This window comes from Bison bison, unplaced genomic scaffold (assembly GCF_000754665.1).
Source record: "Bison bison bison isolate TAMUID 2011002044 unplaced genomic scaffold, Bison_UMD1.0 scf7180017864495, whole genome shotgun sequence".
Taxonomy (NCBI): domain Eukaryota; kingdom Metazoa; phylum Chordata; class Mammalia; order Artiodactyla; family Bovidae; genus Bison; species Bison bison.
Genome location: NW_011495054.1, coordinates 13,466,903 through 13,482,958, shown reverse-complemented (window position 1 = coordinate 13,482,958; position 16,056 = coordinate 13,466,903). Strand labels below are relative to the sequence as shown.

Sequence of the window (16,056 nt, the reverse complement as noted above, 5' to 3'; positions counted from 1 at the left end):
CTGCACTCTGAGCCTGAGAGCAGGGACCGTGGCTCACAGTATCCCTAGCACGCTACCTGGAGCACACAGGAAGGTGAGCGTGTCTTGGCCAGTTAACCTCCAGGTTCAGCCTGGAACACTCTCCTTCCTCCTGCCCTTTACCTGCCTTAATCTTACTTATCCTTCAGGACTCAGCTAAACTCCACCTCTCCAGGAAGTCACTGCTGGCAATGCCGGGCTAGTGCACTGTTCTCGCCCCATGGGCCTGGGGACCACATCCGCCCTCCTCACAGCACTTACCACACTTCACTGTTGTGGCTTGTCTGCCAAGCCTACTTGACTTTACACTTCCGTGAGCTCTTGCACTAGGAATGTCATATTCACCTTATACGCTCAGCATCTAACACCACACCTGGCCAGGCAGGCACCTGATAACTTTTTGCTGAATAAACAAAAGGATGCCTTTCAAAGACCTAATCAAGAGTAGCAGAAAATGATCATTTTCTTGGATCACGTTTAGACTTTTTCTGGAAGACTCTTTATAGCTTACACATTGTGGGGCACAAGTGGAGACCATGAATGAAAACACTCAATGATGGCTTTTACATTTGCATATTTCCAAATATTCTGAGCATTCCATCATGGCGAACAGGCATTGCGGTCTCCAATTAACCGAGATAAGAGAATAAGACTCACCCCCTTGTTTTAACCAAAAAGGGGGAACAATGACCAAGTCCCTGAGGCAGGGAACCCCTGGCAAGCTCACCTGACACGCAGTTCTCTTAGCCGGCCCCTTCGGGTCCGGGCCTGTGAGGGATGGTATTTCACTGGGTGACTGGCCCTAGATACCTCACTCCGGCTCCCAGAGAATGCAGAGGGCTTCTTTGTGGACAGTATCTTTGGAGAATAAGGTTTCTTTACTGCACTGTCCCTAAAAGACCTCAAATTTGAGGAGAAAAGGAGAGAACCAAATTATCTCTGCACGTGATGCAAATATCTTTAAACATACAAGTGAAATTAAAAAGATAAGCTCATCAAGACAGAAAGGTAATAACTCTACTTCTAGGACAATAAACTGCCCAATCTCTGACAAAAACACCCACCCCCCAGGCTTCCCTGGGGCCTCAGTGGTAAAGAATCCGCCTGCCAATGCAGGAGACATGGGTTCGGTCCCTGGTCCGGGAAGATCTCACATGCTGCAGAGCAACTAAGTCTGTTGTGCTCTAAAGCCCAGGAGCCACAACTACTGAAGCCCAAGCACCCTAGAGCCCATGCCTCACAAGAGAGGCCACTGCAAAGAGAAGGCTTTGCACCGCAATTACAGAATAGCCCTCGCTCACAGCAACTAGAGAAAAGCTCGTGTGCATCAACAAAGACCCAGTGCAGCCAAAAAATAAATAAAAATTATTAAAATAAACAAAAAAAAAAAAGAAATGCCCACCCCATCTGGAGGTGGGCACTACTAGATCAGCTCTAGGCAGAAGCTACAGAGCTGCAGGGCACCTTGGAGACCTCAGTCCTAACACATACTTCTTTAACGTGTCATTTAAGGGGAATCATTTTCCTAGAAGAAAATGATTCCTAGAAACCTAGAAATAGGTTTCTTCATGCAGAAACAACTAGGAATGATTTCCAGGTTATGCAACTTTTACATCAATGTGAAACTACACACCTTGACCAAACACTAAATTTATGACTTTTAATCCCATTTTAGAAACATTAAGAGATTTTCTTATTGGTATGAACTCATGATTCTGGAAAATCCCATGGACAGAGGAGCCTAGAAGGCTGCAGTCCATGGGGTCGCGAAGAGTCGGACACGACTGAGCGACTTCCCTTTCACTTTTCACTTTCATGCATTGGAGAAGGAAATGGCAACCCACTCCAGTGTTCTTGCCTGGAGAATCCCAGGGGCAGGGGAGCCTGGTGGGCTGCCGTCTACGGGGTCACACAGAGTCGGACACGACTGAAGCGACTTAGCAGCAGCAGCAGCAGCATGATTTTCAAAAACACGTGTCAGAGATCTGCCTGCAGGAAATATCTGGTGGCAACAACATCCCACCAGGAATGAGCAAACGTAGAGCTCAAATACTGTTTCTAAAATGTCACTGCCTACTAAGAGGAAGTGGCAGTGCCTGGAAATACGGCTGACTTTCAGGTCTGAGACAAGAAAAATACAAGACAAGCTGCACTATCTTACTGGATCAGACAGTAAAGAAATGTTCAAAGAATGACAGGAGAATGTCGAAAGGACACAGGAACCAGCCGAAAAGGGCTCCCACTGGCCAAATCTGGGACAATTTTGGCAGTAACAGACTAAAACCCACTGAATAAAACAGGAATCCACAAATCCATACTGAAGTAAGTAAATGAGTAAATAAATAGATGAAGAAAAATGGGAAGCTCTACTCTGCAGTAGAATACAACTAATAAACTTTTAAGAACCATCACAGGAATAACTGACTCAGCTAAGAATCATCAATGGATGTAAAAACAAGAGGGTGCCAGTCTGATGAGAAATAGGCTATTAATGTAGTTTCAACGTATCTCCCCATAAAACACTTATTCACTTCTTTATAGTGGAGAAACCTGACAGATACCATCTATACCAAGTGATAAAAGTTAATATCAACGGTAATAGGACCAAATCTCCTGATATTGACGTACTGAGAACACAGCATCATTTCTGTGAAATTCTTGCCAAAAATACATAACTTGAATTCATCATGAAGAAACACTGAACAAATTCAAATATATGCATAAAAGGTAAGCTAAACTCTTCAAAAATGTTAGGTCATGGAAGATAAGGAAATATTGAGAAATATTTCCAAATTAAAGGGGACTAAAAAGACAAAATGAGGGACTTCCCTGGTGGTCCAGTGGCTAAGACTGTGCTCCTAATGCAGGGGGCCCAGGTTCAAACCCTGGTCAGGGAGTTAGATTCCACATGCTGCAACTAAGACCCAGCAGAGCCAAATAAATGAATAAATATTAAAAAGACAAAATGAAAAGGGAAGTTTTTCTTACATTTTGTTGTTTTCTTTCTGCTATAAATATCATTTTGGGGACAACTGACTTCAGTTTACTCACAAAGGGCCCAGGGGAGGGAGGAAACACATAGTTTGATTCTCATTGTTTGTGGTAAGTTCTATAAAGCCACCATAAGCACTGAGCTAGTGAATATACCGAACCACTGTCCCTACAGGAGAACACATAGTTAGCTTCCTGCCAGTCTTTAAAAGCATTCTCATGGGGACTTCCCTGGCAGTCTAGTGGTCAAGGCTCCACGTTGCCACTGCAGGGGGCGTAGGTTTGATCCCTGGTAATGGAACTAAGATCCTGCATGCCAAAAAAATATCATCAACTAATCAATACGGAGCCTTGTTTTCTGTGTGCCTGTGTTTAAAGACACCATACTTAATACATATGGAGAGTCTTTAGCATTGAACTCACAGCCAACAGCCCTGTAACTCATGCTTGGACAAAGTGCATCTAACATACACTTTTTTAAAAAATTATTTCCGGCTGTGCTGGGTCTTCACTGCTGTGCATGGGCTTTCTCTAGTGGCAGCCAGCAGTGGCTCCTCTTCACTGCAGTGCACAGGCTTCTCCTAGCAGGGGTTTCTCTTATTATGGAGCACGGGCTCTAGAGCGTGGACTCAGTAGCTGGGGCGCACGGGCTTAGTCGCCCCGTGACACGTGGAATCTTCCCAGACTAGGATCGAATCCGTGGTCCCTGCACTGGCAGGCAGATTCTTAACCACTGGGCCACCAGGAAGGCCTACACTTTCTTTTTTATTTTTGGCCTCGTCTCAAGGCCTGATCTCAAGGCCACATCTCAAAGACCCTGATCCTGGCAAAGACTGAAGGCAGGAGGAGAAGGGGACGACAAGAGGATGAGATGGATGGATGGCATCACCGATTCAACGGACATGAGTTTGAGCAAACTCAAGGAGATGGTGAAAGACAGGGAAGCCTGGCGTGCTGCTGTCCATAGGGTCGCGAAGAGTCGGACACGACTGAGCAAATGGACAACAAACAAGGCATGCGGGATCTTAGTTTCCCAACCAGGGATTGAACCCGCACCCCCAGCACTGAGAGAGTGGAGTCTTAACCTCTGAACCGCCAAAGAAGTCCCCTACATTTTCTTCCTAAGGTACATCACAGTCTTCCTGTACCAAGGAACACTGGACAGAACTTCAGTGCTCTGATTAGGGGCCACTTTAAACAGCAAAACTGTCAACAGAAAGCACAAACTGTGAAAAGATGGCAGTACACAGACTGGAGAAGGGTCCTCACCTACAGTATGAGCTGAAACGAGAAGGCAGAGCGTGGCCGTGTTTGAGTCCAGCCAGAAGCATGTGTATCAGGGACTAAAATGCTTTGCCCCTCTGCACGTGTCTATAAATGACACAAAAACACTGAGAGGAGACAGACAGACGACGGAGATGCGGGGAGGAGAGAGACAGAACCAGATGAATGTGGTAAAAATGTCAACAGGAAAACCTGGGATGAGAAAGATATATAGTTCTTTGTCCCAATCTTGCAATGTTTCTCTAAATTTGAAATTATTTCAAAATAAAACATTAACAAAAAGTTTTAAAATGAGGCTTTCATCCCACTCCTTTTACCATAAAAATAAAAGAGGCTCTAAAAATGTTAAGAGCTTATGAAACAGCAAACTGACGGAAAAAGTGCTAGGTCAGTGCCCTTCTGAAGTCCTGTTACGTCATAAACAGGTCATCAGACGGGGAGGCCCACGCCTGAAGTCATCCCTGACCACTGCTCTCTCCTTTCATCAGACTCTGGGCTCCCCCTCACCAGCTAGTGAGTCAAGCAGCAATGAACTATTTGCAGCTCTGTAAGTTTAAAGATCATAAGGATACCAACTCTGGTGTAAGTGAAGTAGCCCCAGAAATCTAAGCTATTCTAACACCGAAAGGAAGAGATCACAAACTGAAGCCACAGATTTGTCTCCGTACATATATGCCTGTTTCCCATCACAAGGCCTCATGATGAAAGGAACCACTTTTATCTGCTAATATATACTCAGCCCCTAACACACTGCCAGGCACTCACAGTAGGTAGACATATAAAATGTGTTCACTTATGGAACAAAGGAAAGGCAGAAGGAAAGAAAGATGAAACAGAAGGCACTTCAAAAACAATACCAGAAACCCAACAATCATGAGGAACAGGGAGGAGCCTGGTTTAATTCAGAACACAGGAATACAATTGCTTTTTTTTTTAAAAATGTCAATGGGAGGATGATGATTAGCCAAGAAACACAGAAAAACAGAAGTGAGGAGACAGAATCTGAAAATGTTCATTCAAAAGGGACAAGGAGAAAAGACAAAAACTCTAATTCAAAAAGATACATGTACCCCAATGGTCAAAGCAGCAATATTTACAATAGCCAAGACATGAAAGAAGCCTAAATGGCCATCGACAGATGAATAGGTAGACAAGATGTGGTACATATATACACAATAGAATAATAGTCATAAAAAATGAAATAATGCCATTTGCAGCAACATGGATGAACCTGGAGATTCTCATACTAAGTGAAGTGAGGCAGATAAAGAAATTATCATACAATATCACTCACATGGGGAATCTAAAATACGATATAAATGAACTTATTTACAAAACAGAAACAGATTCACAAATACAGAAAACTTGGTGTTACCAGAAGTGAAATGGATAAATTGCGAGTTTGGGAGTAACAGATACACACTACTATAAAATAAACAAGGACCCACTGTATATAGCACAGGGAACTATATTCAGTATCTTGTAATAACCTCCAATGGAAAAGAATATGAAAAAGAACATATACATATGTGTAACTTAATCACTTTGCTGTACACCTGAAACACACACACCACAAATCAACTATACTTTGACTTTTTTCGACTTTTTTAAAATTAAGAAAAATTTAAAAAACAAAACAGTGCCCAGGGGAAGGCATGCCCTGACCAATTCATTTAACTATTTACTTGGCAGGTGCGCCCTGCAGTGTTCGTTTATTCTCTCAGTATCAAGCACCTACTGTCATACGCTCAGCAACACAGTACAGCCTGGGGCTTGCTGTCGTTCACTCAGTCGTGTCCGACACTCTTCAACCCCATGGACTGCAGCACGCCAGGCTTCCCTGTCCTTCAACATCTCCTGGAGCTGCTCAAACTCATGTGCATTGAGTCAGTGGTGCCATCCAACCATCTCATCCTCTGTGGCCCCCTTCTCCTCCTGCCTTCAGTCTTTCCCAGCATCAGGGTCTTTTCTAATGAGTCAGCTCTTTGCATCAAGTGGTCAAAGTATTGGAGCTTCAGAATCAGTCCTTCCAATGAATATTCAGGGTTGATTTCCTTTAGGAATAACTGGTTTGATCTCCTTGCAGTCCAAGGGACTCTCAAGAGTCTTCTCCAATATCACCAAAAGCAGCAATTCTTCGATGCTCAGCCTTCTTTATGGTCCAACCCTCAAATCCATACATGACTACTGGAAAAACCATAGCTTTGACTATGTGGACCTTTGTCAGCAAAGTAATTTCTCAGTTTTTTAATATGCTACAAAGACAAATGTGTATTCAGTGTGTTTCTCATGTCTTACAATGAGAAAACAAGAATATCGACAGCTTACAGCAAGCATAGGACACTGACACGCTCCCAGTATTTATCCTCTACTTGGCTGCACACATGGCTGCCCAGAATAAGGGCTACATTTCTGAGGCTCCCCTACTCCTACCTTCTAAAATTAAGTTCTAAGAGGATGTATAGGGGCTCATCAGGTGGCAGGTTCCTACGATCTGCCTTAAGGGCCAGCCAATGTACACTTTGTCTTCCTATCTTGCTCCTACCTGCTGCTCGGAATGGCTGCACGCTTGAACCGGAAGGATGAGGACCTTTCAGAGATGGCGGTGCGGACGGGGGAAGGTCCTGGGTCCATAAGAACCTTACTGAACATAATCATCGTAACCACCTGCCTCCAGACTTCCTATGTGTGAAAGGAAAATCACTTCCATCTTGTTTAGCATCCATTACTTTGGATTTCGGGCTTCCCAGGTGGCTCAGGGTAAAGAATCAACCTGCCAATGCAGGAGACATAGGTTCAATCCCTGGGTCAGGAAGATCTCCTGGAGAAGGAAATGGCAATCTGATCCAGTATTCTTCCCTGGAGAATCCCATGGACAGAGAAACCTGGTGGGCAACAGTCCATGGGGTTGCAAAGAGTTGGACACGACTCAGCAACTAAACAATAACAACAACTCTGGATTTCTTGAACCTGACCCAAACAACAGAGCTGGACAGCTGCAAACAGAGTATGAGGCATAGAGTGGTGAGAAATGAGGCTAGAAAACGGTCTGTGGAGACGCCTTGAAGGCAAAGCAAAGGAGCATGGACTGGAGCCCAAAGGCAACAAGAGTCACTGGAAAGTTCTAAGTAGGGAGGGGTGACACAGTCAGATTTGAATACTCTGCACTCATCCTGGAGGTGATGTATCAACTATGTTCCCACACTGTGATTTCAAACTTCCTAAGAAAACTTCAGAATATAATATGGCTTCCTGCAGCAGGTAGGCATACACTGCTGGTTTCCCTAGTTATTTCTCATTGTAAACAAATTAACTGGTACTTCATGCACTGAAATGAATGGAAGTAATTGGCATGCTGACAGGTACATCAGTTTAGAAAGCACAAGCCCATCTCCAAAAGACTCAGGGCCCATTCTCTAAATTGAGGGTGTGGGTGAATCAGAAGTTCTACAGCCTTGTGAGAATTTACACTCTGGGTTCTAAGAGGGTCAGGGAATCATAAGCCTTACAACTGGTTTAAGGCGACTGTGGAATAGTAATGCACCAAGGAGAATAACAAAGGGAAAGGCAAACCCTTTAGGAAGGGAGGCACCTTCATAAACCTAGAGACAGTCCTGTAATGTACCGGGTCCAGCACACAAAGAAGCTCGACTCCGCGTAAGGTAACAGAAACAACAGATCCACAAAGGCTTCAGATACTAAAGAGGTGTGTATCTGTGTATGCTATACATGTATATTCGCACACATACACATACACTTTTTATTCACTCAGAGAAAGTTTACTGGACACTTAGGAGTTTCTCAAGAGTTAATGGTGTATCAAGACGACAATGAGAATACCAATCATTAAATGCCACGAAAAAGGTAAACTTAGTGTGTTATGGGAACACCCACACTGGGTGCCTCATCCACACTGGGGGGGAGGGGGAACAGGGTGGGAAGAGGCTTCCTAGAGACGATACTGGACCTGAGTTTGGAAGTATGAGTAGAAACTAGTCGGGAGTTGGGAACTGGAAAGAGCTGGTGTGAATACTAGGTATGAGCAGTGTAGACGTTCAAGGAGAGTAAAGGAACGTCAAGGAGTCCTGCAGGACTCACACGGTGGATCTCAGACTGCTTTACGGCAGAATACCTAGGGAATCCGTTCTCCTATCAAAGCTTCCCATCCTAAAGCTGCAGACTATTTGAGGAAACAGAGTTTCAATTTAAGGCCATGGTTAATTTGTTTCAGAAGCTAAAGGCAGGCAGGCCTGACAAGCTCTCTACGGATCATTGCTAAACACTGTCAGGGCATGGATTCAGCTTTTGAGGATGGATCCCTCAAAAGCTGTGGGATCAGCAGGGGTAGGACCTCAGAAGCTGTGCTGGGAGCTCCATGACCCTACTCCAAGAAAAACTTGATTAGAGCAGGGGGAGAAATTTGACTTACGTTGGACCAACCAGATTCATTCTCCTAGAACTGAATTTTGAGCTGAGACACAGTCTGTACAGGACATGGGGGCTGAAGTACAAAGATGGCACTACTCAGGAGGAAGGGACCAAACGCTACTGAATAGGTCTCTCCAGCTACGCTGGCTTCCACCTTGCCCAAAACCTAGTAGATTCTATTTAAAAAAAAAAAAGAAAGAAAGAAACTTCTGTATGGGGATTTCCCTGGTGGTTCAGTGGCTAAGACTCTGTGCTACCAATGCAGGGGGCCCGAGTTCAATCCCTGGTAAGGGACTTGGATCCTACATGCTGCAACTAAGACCCAGCATAGCCAAATAAATAAACAAAAACCTTCTGCATGTTAGTTAGGATGCAAGGTTGCTTGCTCCTTGGAAGGAAAGCTATAACGAGCCCAGACAGCGTATTAAAAAGCAGAGACATCACTTTGCCAACCAAGGTCCGTATAGTCAAAGCTATGGTTTTTCCAGCAGTCATGTACGGATGTGAGTACTGGACCATAAAGAAGGCTGAGTGCCAACGAATTGATGCTTTTGAATTGTGGTGCTGGAAAAGACTCTTAAGAATCCCTTGCACTGCAAGGAAATCAAACCAATCAATCTTAAAGGAAATCAACCCTGAATATTCATTGGAAGAATTGATGCTGAAGCTCCAATAGTTTGGCCACCTCACACGAAGAGCCAACTCATTGGTAAAGACTATGATGCTGGGAAAGACTGAAGCCAAAAGGCATCTTGCAGGGAGGGAGCCAAGGGGATAAACAGTCTGGCCTCACTTTCCTCTCTCCTCACTATCTTCTACCAGGACCTCACTGGTCAAATTCAGTGGAAAGCCCTGGGTTATACTGAAGATAGCCAGCACAAAGAGGTAAATCCCTAGCTCACATACTTCCCAAGTCTGAACATGAGCCTTAAGACTAGAACTGGCAGCTCAAATTGCCAACTCTTCCTGCTTCTCTCAGTGTGCTGACCTGCGTCCAGGGTCCCAGCCTTTGCAGCATGCAGACTGCAGCAGCTGCCACTATAACCTCAGCACCAGGTGGGTCTCACTCTTCAAAGCCTGTCCCAGCTTTAGAGGAAAACCTCTGATTGGCCCCATGCAGTCACATGCCCAGCCCTGAACCAGTCCCTCTGTCTTAAGGGGCAGGATACTCATGAAGGGCCAGGTGCAAGTCACCACTGTGAATCTGAGATTTGTTAGTAAATGGTAGTCTCTTTCTTGTAAATTCCCTTTTTCCTTGGCTAGCCAGAACTGAAGTCTCTTATTTTCAATCAAAAGAACCTTAGTGCAGGCTGAAAGCAGCCACGATCCAAAGGAGGAGAAGGAGAAAGCCAGCCTCAATATAACTTCTCAGGAATATCATCCTTATTTCTGCTCAAAGTAAGAATTTTAATGATGGATATCTCCACACACCCAAAATGGATTCTGACTGTAACATAAAGTACAAAATGTGCATTATACTCTATACCCTAGATGAGAGACCCAAAATATCAACAAAAAACTGTTACTCACTACTCCTGATTTTAGGAAAAAACTACATTTTAAGAATTTATTATTTTCACACAAAAAATATTTACAAGCTTTTAAATAAGCCATAATTTCAGTTATCTTTTTTGTCAAGTCTCATCACTCACCTGGAGTCAACCTTCCTCTCCATTCTCTGCTTAATCTTTTTTTGCTGAAAATTCAACCAGTGGCTTGATGCACACTTTTCAGTAAGCAGATTCTTCATGAATCAAAAATTAGTGATCTGTGCATGGAATACTAGGAAAATTAGAAAATAAGACAAGCATTAATTCTCAGAAAAAATGATGGGATATACAAGAGAGGAAGAGTTGCAATAGTCCACTTGGTTCAGCATGCGCCTTCCCAGATGGCCCAGTGGTAAAGAATCCGCCTGCCAACGCAGGAGACTTGGGTTGCATCCCTAGGTTGGGAAGATCCCCTGGAGAAGGAAATGGCAACTCACTCCAGTACTCTGGCCTGGAAAATTCCATGGACAGAGGAGCCTGTCAAGCTACAGTCCACAGAGTTGCAAAGAGTCAGATACAACTGAGCAACTGAGGGCGTGCACAGGCACATACATTTGGTTCAACAGTGAATATTTGTTATTTAACGTAAACACTATTAACAACAAATTACCACATAACCACGTTGATGGGATGAGGAAAGAAAAACTGAGCTAAGTACTTATTTCCCATGAATAATGGTTGACACAAGGTGTAAATTTAACAAATCAAAAAATATCACCTATAAGGTTATTTACTTCCAATTTACAAGTAACATGAGGAAGAACAGTTAGAAGAATGGAAACTGGAACTGCAACCTGGAGACTATTTTCTAATATAAGCTTTCAATATTAATTTTCTTTTGGCCCTGCCAGGCGGCATATGGGATCTTAGTTCCTGGGCCAGGGAGGATGGAACCTGCACCCCGGAAACTGGAAACTCAGAATCTTAACCACTGGACTGCCAGGAAAGTCCCAATACTAATTTTTTAATACACATGTTAATTTGAAAAATGCAAATCCAAGAGTAACTTAAAGAAGTTTCTACAGTATTCTGCAGCTTCTAACAATAACTGAGAAATGAGATCTTGCTAAAGAAAAGCAAGGAAATACCTAAATTTATATGCCATGTTGCAGAATAAATTTCAACTACTTCTTCCAGGAAGCCTTCCATGAGACCTCCAAGCCTTATGCTTCTATGGCACTTAGGTGGGTACCATGCCACCTAGAAAGTCTAGATTAGAGTCAAAATAGCATTCATGGAGCGGGTACTCTGTCCCAGGTACAGTATCAATACTGAGCACGTTTCATTAACTAGTTGCTTTAACACAACCACCTCAGCAGATGGTAACCATCTTCATTTTATAGATGAAAGGCCCACATCATCACTAAGTGGTACAGCTGGGGCTGGTACACAGGGACCTAACACCATTCGCTCAACAAATATTTACTATAATCCAGAGGCTAACAATAAACCTGAACTGCCTCCCATCAGATAAAAACAGCACCACGAGGCTTCCCTGGTGGTCCAGTGGTTAAGAATCAGCGTCCCAATGCAGAGGACCTGGGTTCCATCCCTGGCCAGGGAACTAAGATACCCCATGCCACCAGGCAATCATAGAAAGCTCGAGCGCTGCAACGAAGACTCAGTGCAAACAAAAATAAACAAGTAAATTAGTTTGAACTAAAAAAAAAAAAGCACTAATCTCCCACTTGCGGGTGTTCGCCCAATTGGCCCTCGGGGCTCTGGTGTGGCCCCTAAGTTCTGCAAACTCTCCCTGTTCGCTCGGCCACACAGCAGGGAATTCGAATTCGCGCGCACCAATGAGCCCAGCACCGACGCGGCACTCGTACCCGCCAGGGTTCACCTGACGCGCGGGGAGGACGCGGGGCGAGAAGCGACGACGCCGGGCGCCGTCCTGCGCGCCCTTTCCACTCGCCTACCCTCTCCCACTTCAGCCCTGCGGGGAGGCAGCATCACCTGCACTTCCAGAGGAGGAGGAAGCGGACGCGCCCACAGAGTAGTCACCGACCTGGCTCGGAGGGACGTGCGCTCGCCTCTAGGCTCCGGCCGCAGAGGCCGAGCCTTCCCGCCTCAGACAAGTCTCGGGAGATGCGGCCCCAACCCCTCGGGCCGTCGCGGCCCGTGCCCGCCACCCCCTCGCTTCCCGCGCCTCAGGACGCAAGTCTCGCGCCGGCCCCGCCCCCCATCTCCACGGCAACACTGCGTGCGTGAGGGACGCCCCGCCCGGGACCCGGAGTTCGCGCAGCCTCAGTGCGGCAGAGGACGCGCCCACCCCCACCCGCCAACGCCACCTCTCAGCATCCGAAATGCGAGTTAGCCGTGAGGTGCGTGGAGAGACGCACCTGCCTCGGGCGGCCCCACGGAGGCCTCGGTGCCTCTGTGGCTTGCTCGCTTCTCTCAGAGCTCAGCTTTCTACCGCTTTTGGACAGGAGCGGTGGGAGCTGTTTCACTTGCTTTACGACATCGATGTTGGTTTGAACCTGTTTTGAGTGGATTCCCGAGTTACACTTCGCGGGGCAGGCACTAGAGATGAGCGAAGCTCCTGCGTGGAGGCCGGCGGGGGGGGGACCGAGGTCGTCCTTCAGCCACCTCCGGCCTCGCGCGTGATGGGCGGCACTGTTCCACGGTTCCCGGGGAGCAGTGAGCCGGTACCGAAGCGCGCGCGTGCGTGCAGTGGGGAGATTGTCAGCGAGGACTGCGTGGGTGAGGGCACATGGTTGCCCAGCCGGGGAATTGAGATTATCCCAGGTTGATATCGTCTCTTAACCATTACTTTTAAAACGTAACTAACAAGCATTAATTATTAGTATCCCATAAACAGCCGTTAATTTTAAAATTTCGGCCCACTCATTATTTTTTTAACATGGGGATGGGAGACGTTAGGTAGGGCATTATTTTTTAATTGAAGAATAGTTTATTTACAGTGTTAATAGTGTCAGGTGTACAGAGAAATGATTCAGGTATATATTTTCAGATTCTTTTTCATTATAGGTCCTTAAGGTAGGGCATTTTTGAATCCTTTCCTTCTGTGTTTTGTAAAACATTTAAAGCACCTGAGATTTCTGGTGGAGCGCGAAAAACAAAGGCTAGCATTATGAATATAAATACTTGAGACATGTTACGTTAAAAACATGAGGAAAAATAAGTTGAGTGCTTTGGGATTAGAATCACAGGTAATTTGCATTTTTGCTCTATTTTCTACTTATGTCAGTTTTTGTAATTAAAAGTGTTTAAAAGGAGAAGGTCCACTTTAGCGGGACACGGGAAAATCTTTTTATCTGATGTGGCCAAGTACTTTTTAAAATAATTTAGTGACTTTCAAAAATCTTAATTAACATGGTAACTAGTATTTACTTACTGTAAAGTTACTTTTATAAGTATGAATATTTATGTAAATAATGTTTATACAAATTACAACTATCCAGGAAGATAAATCAACAAGTATGCTTTTTAAATGATTTACTAATATTTTTTCATATGCATTTACCACCGTTGGTTTTGACTGATTTATGAAGGAATTAAAGCCATTTCTATTTGAATTATAATAAAATAATTAGTCCTCTTGGGAAGGATTAATCAGAATAACAAGAGATAGTGCAACAGCACTTGGTGGTGTCAGACTCTTTTAAGTACTTTGCATATATAAAGTCAAAGATGTAAGGTGCCAGGAAGGGTTTGTTGCTGCTGCTGCTGCTGCTAAGTTGCTTCAGTTGTGTCCAACTCTGTGCCACCCAATGGATGGCAGCCCACCAGCCTCCCCTGTCCCTGGGATTCTCCAGGCAAGAACACTGGAGTGGGTTGCCATTTCCTTCTCCAATGCATGAAGTGAAAAGTGAAAGTGAAGTCGCTCAGTCGTGTTCGGCTCTTCGTGACCCCATGGACTGCAGCCTACCAGGCTCCTCTGTCCATGGGATTTTCCAGGCAAGAATACTGGAGTGGGGTGCCACTGCCTTCTCCAGGAAGGGTTTAGGCTCTGCAAATAACTTGCTGTATGGTCTTCCAGAAGTCCCTTAATAATGCCTTTGTAATCCCCGAGTACTACAAAATCACTGCAGATGGTGACTGCAGCCATGAAATAAAAAGACGCTTACTCCTTGGAAGAAAAGCTATGACCAACCTAGATAGCATATTGAAAAGCAGAGACATTACTTTGCCAACAAAGGTCCGTCTAGTCAAGGCTATGGTTTTTCCAGTGGTCATGTATGGATGTGAGAGTTGGACTGTGAAGAAAGCTGAGCGCCGAAGAATTGATGCTTTTGAACTGTGGTGTTGGAGAAGACTCTTGAGAGTCCCCTGGACTGCAAGGAGATCAACCAGTCCATCCTAAAGCAGTCCTGAATGTTCATTGGAAGGACTGATGTTGAAGCTGAAACTCCAATACTTTGGTCACCTGATGCAGAGAGCTGACTCATTTGAAGAGACCCTGATGCTGGAAAAGATTGAAGGTGAGAGGAGAAGGGGACGACAGAGGATGAGATGGTTGGATGGCATCACCGACTCAATGGACATGAGTTTGAGTAGGCTCCAGGAGTTGGTGATGGACAGGGAGGCCTGGCATGCTGCAGTCCATGGGGTTGCAAAGAGTCGGACATGACTGAGCAACTGAACTGAATCCTTGAGTACATGATGCCACAGCTGTGAAACTGTTCAAATCCTATTGGAACTAGGGAGTACCCTTGGAGACAGAAAAGCTGATTAGGAAAAAGCCCATTTAGAAAGGTGGAGAGCAGTGGAGATGTAATCCCAACTTTATGAGTTGAAGCTGCTCTCAAAATTTCTAGGTTTCTAATTTCCATTTGCTTCTGTGCTGTTCTTGAACTGCTCATTTCCCCAACGGACTATAAAACAAGAATGTGAACCTAAACCAAGATTTTACAAATAATCTATAAGTAGAATAAATCACTTATCTCTTTCTTACTCTCTCAAAGGGATTTCCCATACTGATACTTGAAAATTCATTTTAGTTGTAAAGGAGGCATTTGGAATTACAAATTATCATTTCTGCCAAAGAGAATAGCATTCAAAAGCTACAACGAAACAAAGATTTGCAAGCATCTAGCTTTACGTGCAGAGAAGGCAATGGCATGCCACTCCAGTACTCTTGCCTGGAAAATCCCATGGATGGAGGAGCCTGGTAGGCTGCAGTCCATGGGGTCGCTAGGAGTCAGACACGACTGAGCGACTTCACTTTCACTTTTCACTTTCATGCATTGGAGAAGGAAATGGCAACCCACTCCAGTGTTCTTGCCTGGAGAATCCCAGAGACCGGGGAGCCTGGTGGGCTGCCGTCTATGGGGTCGCACAGAGTCGGACTAAAGCGACTTAGCAGCAGCAGCTTTACATGACAGGTGAAAGGAGCTCACAGATGGCTCTCCTTTAGTAAAAGATTGCCTTTATTCCTAGGTAATAATTGTCTCCTTTAATAAGGATAAATTAAGGCTCTGAGAGGTAAAAAGTAAATTGAACAAGATTCTACAATACATTAAAGAAGAGCCCGGCAGAGGAAGAGTACATTCTCACTAGGATAGATCAGAGGACCAGGCCTCTAGCATAATAGCTACCGTGCCTGGAGTACATTTCATATATGACTTGTAATATGCCTGCAAATTCTGTGACACTCTTCCTATATAAAGGTGTAGTCTAAGTCCTCTTCCCTTAAATACAGGCCTGGCTTAGTGACTCCTATCTAAAGACTAGAATGTGGGATGTGGGGACGTCTCTGGTTGTCCAGTGGTTACTACTTTGCCTTCCAATGCAGACGTTAGTGGTTCAATCCCTGGTTGTG

At 44.8% G+C, this 16,056-nt stretch overlaps 1 protein-coding gene across 1 annotated transcript in view; it reads right to left on the bottom strand.

Moving 5' to 3' along the window:
* The window catches only part of SFI1 (Sfi1 homolog, spindle assembly associated (yeast)), an 89,657-nt gene extending 77,226 nt beyond the window's left edge, over positions 1-12,431 (bottom strand). Inside the window, 3 exon segments of the mRNA XM_010828876.1 lie at positions 746-919; positions 10,374-10,503; positions 12,280-12,431. Coding sequence (XP_010827178.1) covers positions 746-919; positions 10,374-10,471 — 272 coding nt within the window. The 5' untranslated portion in view covers positions 10,472-10,503; positions 12,280-12,431.
* Positions 12,432-16,056: the final 3,625 nt, after the last annotated feature.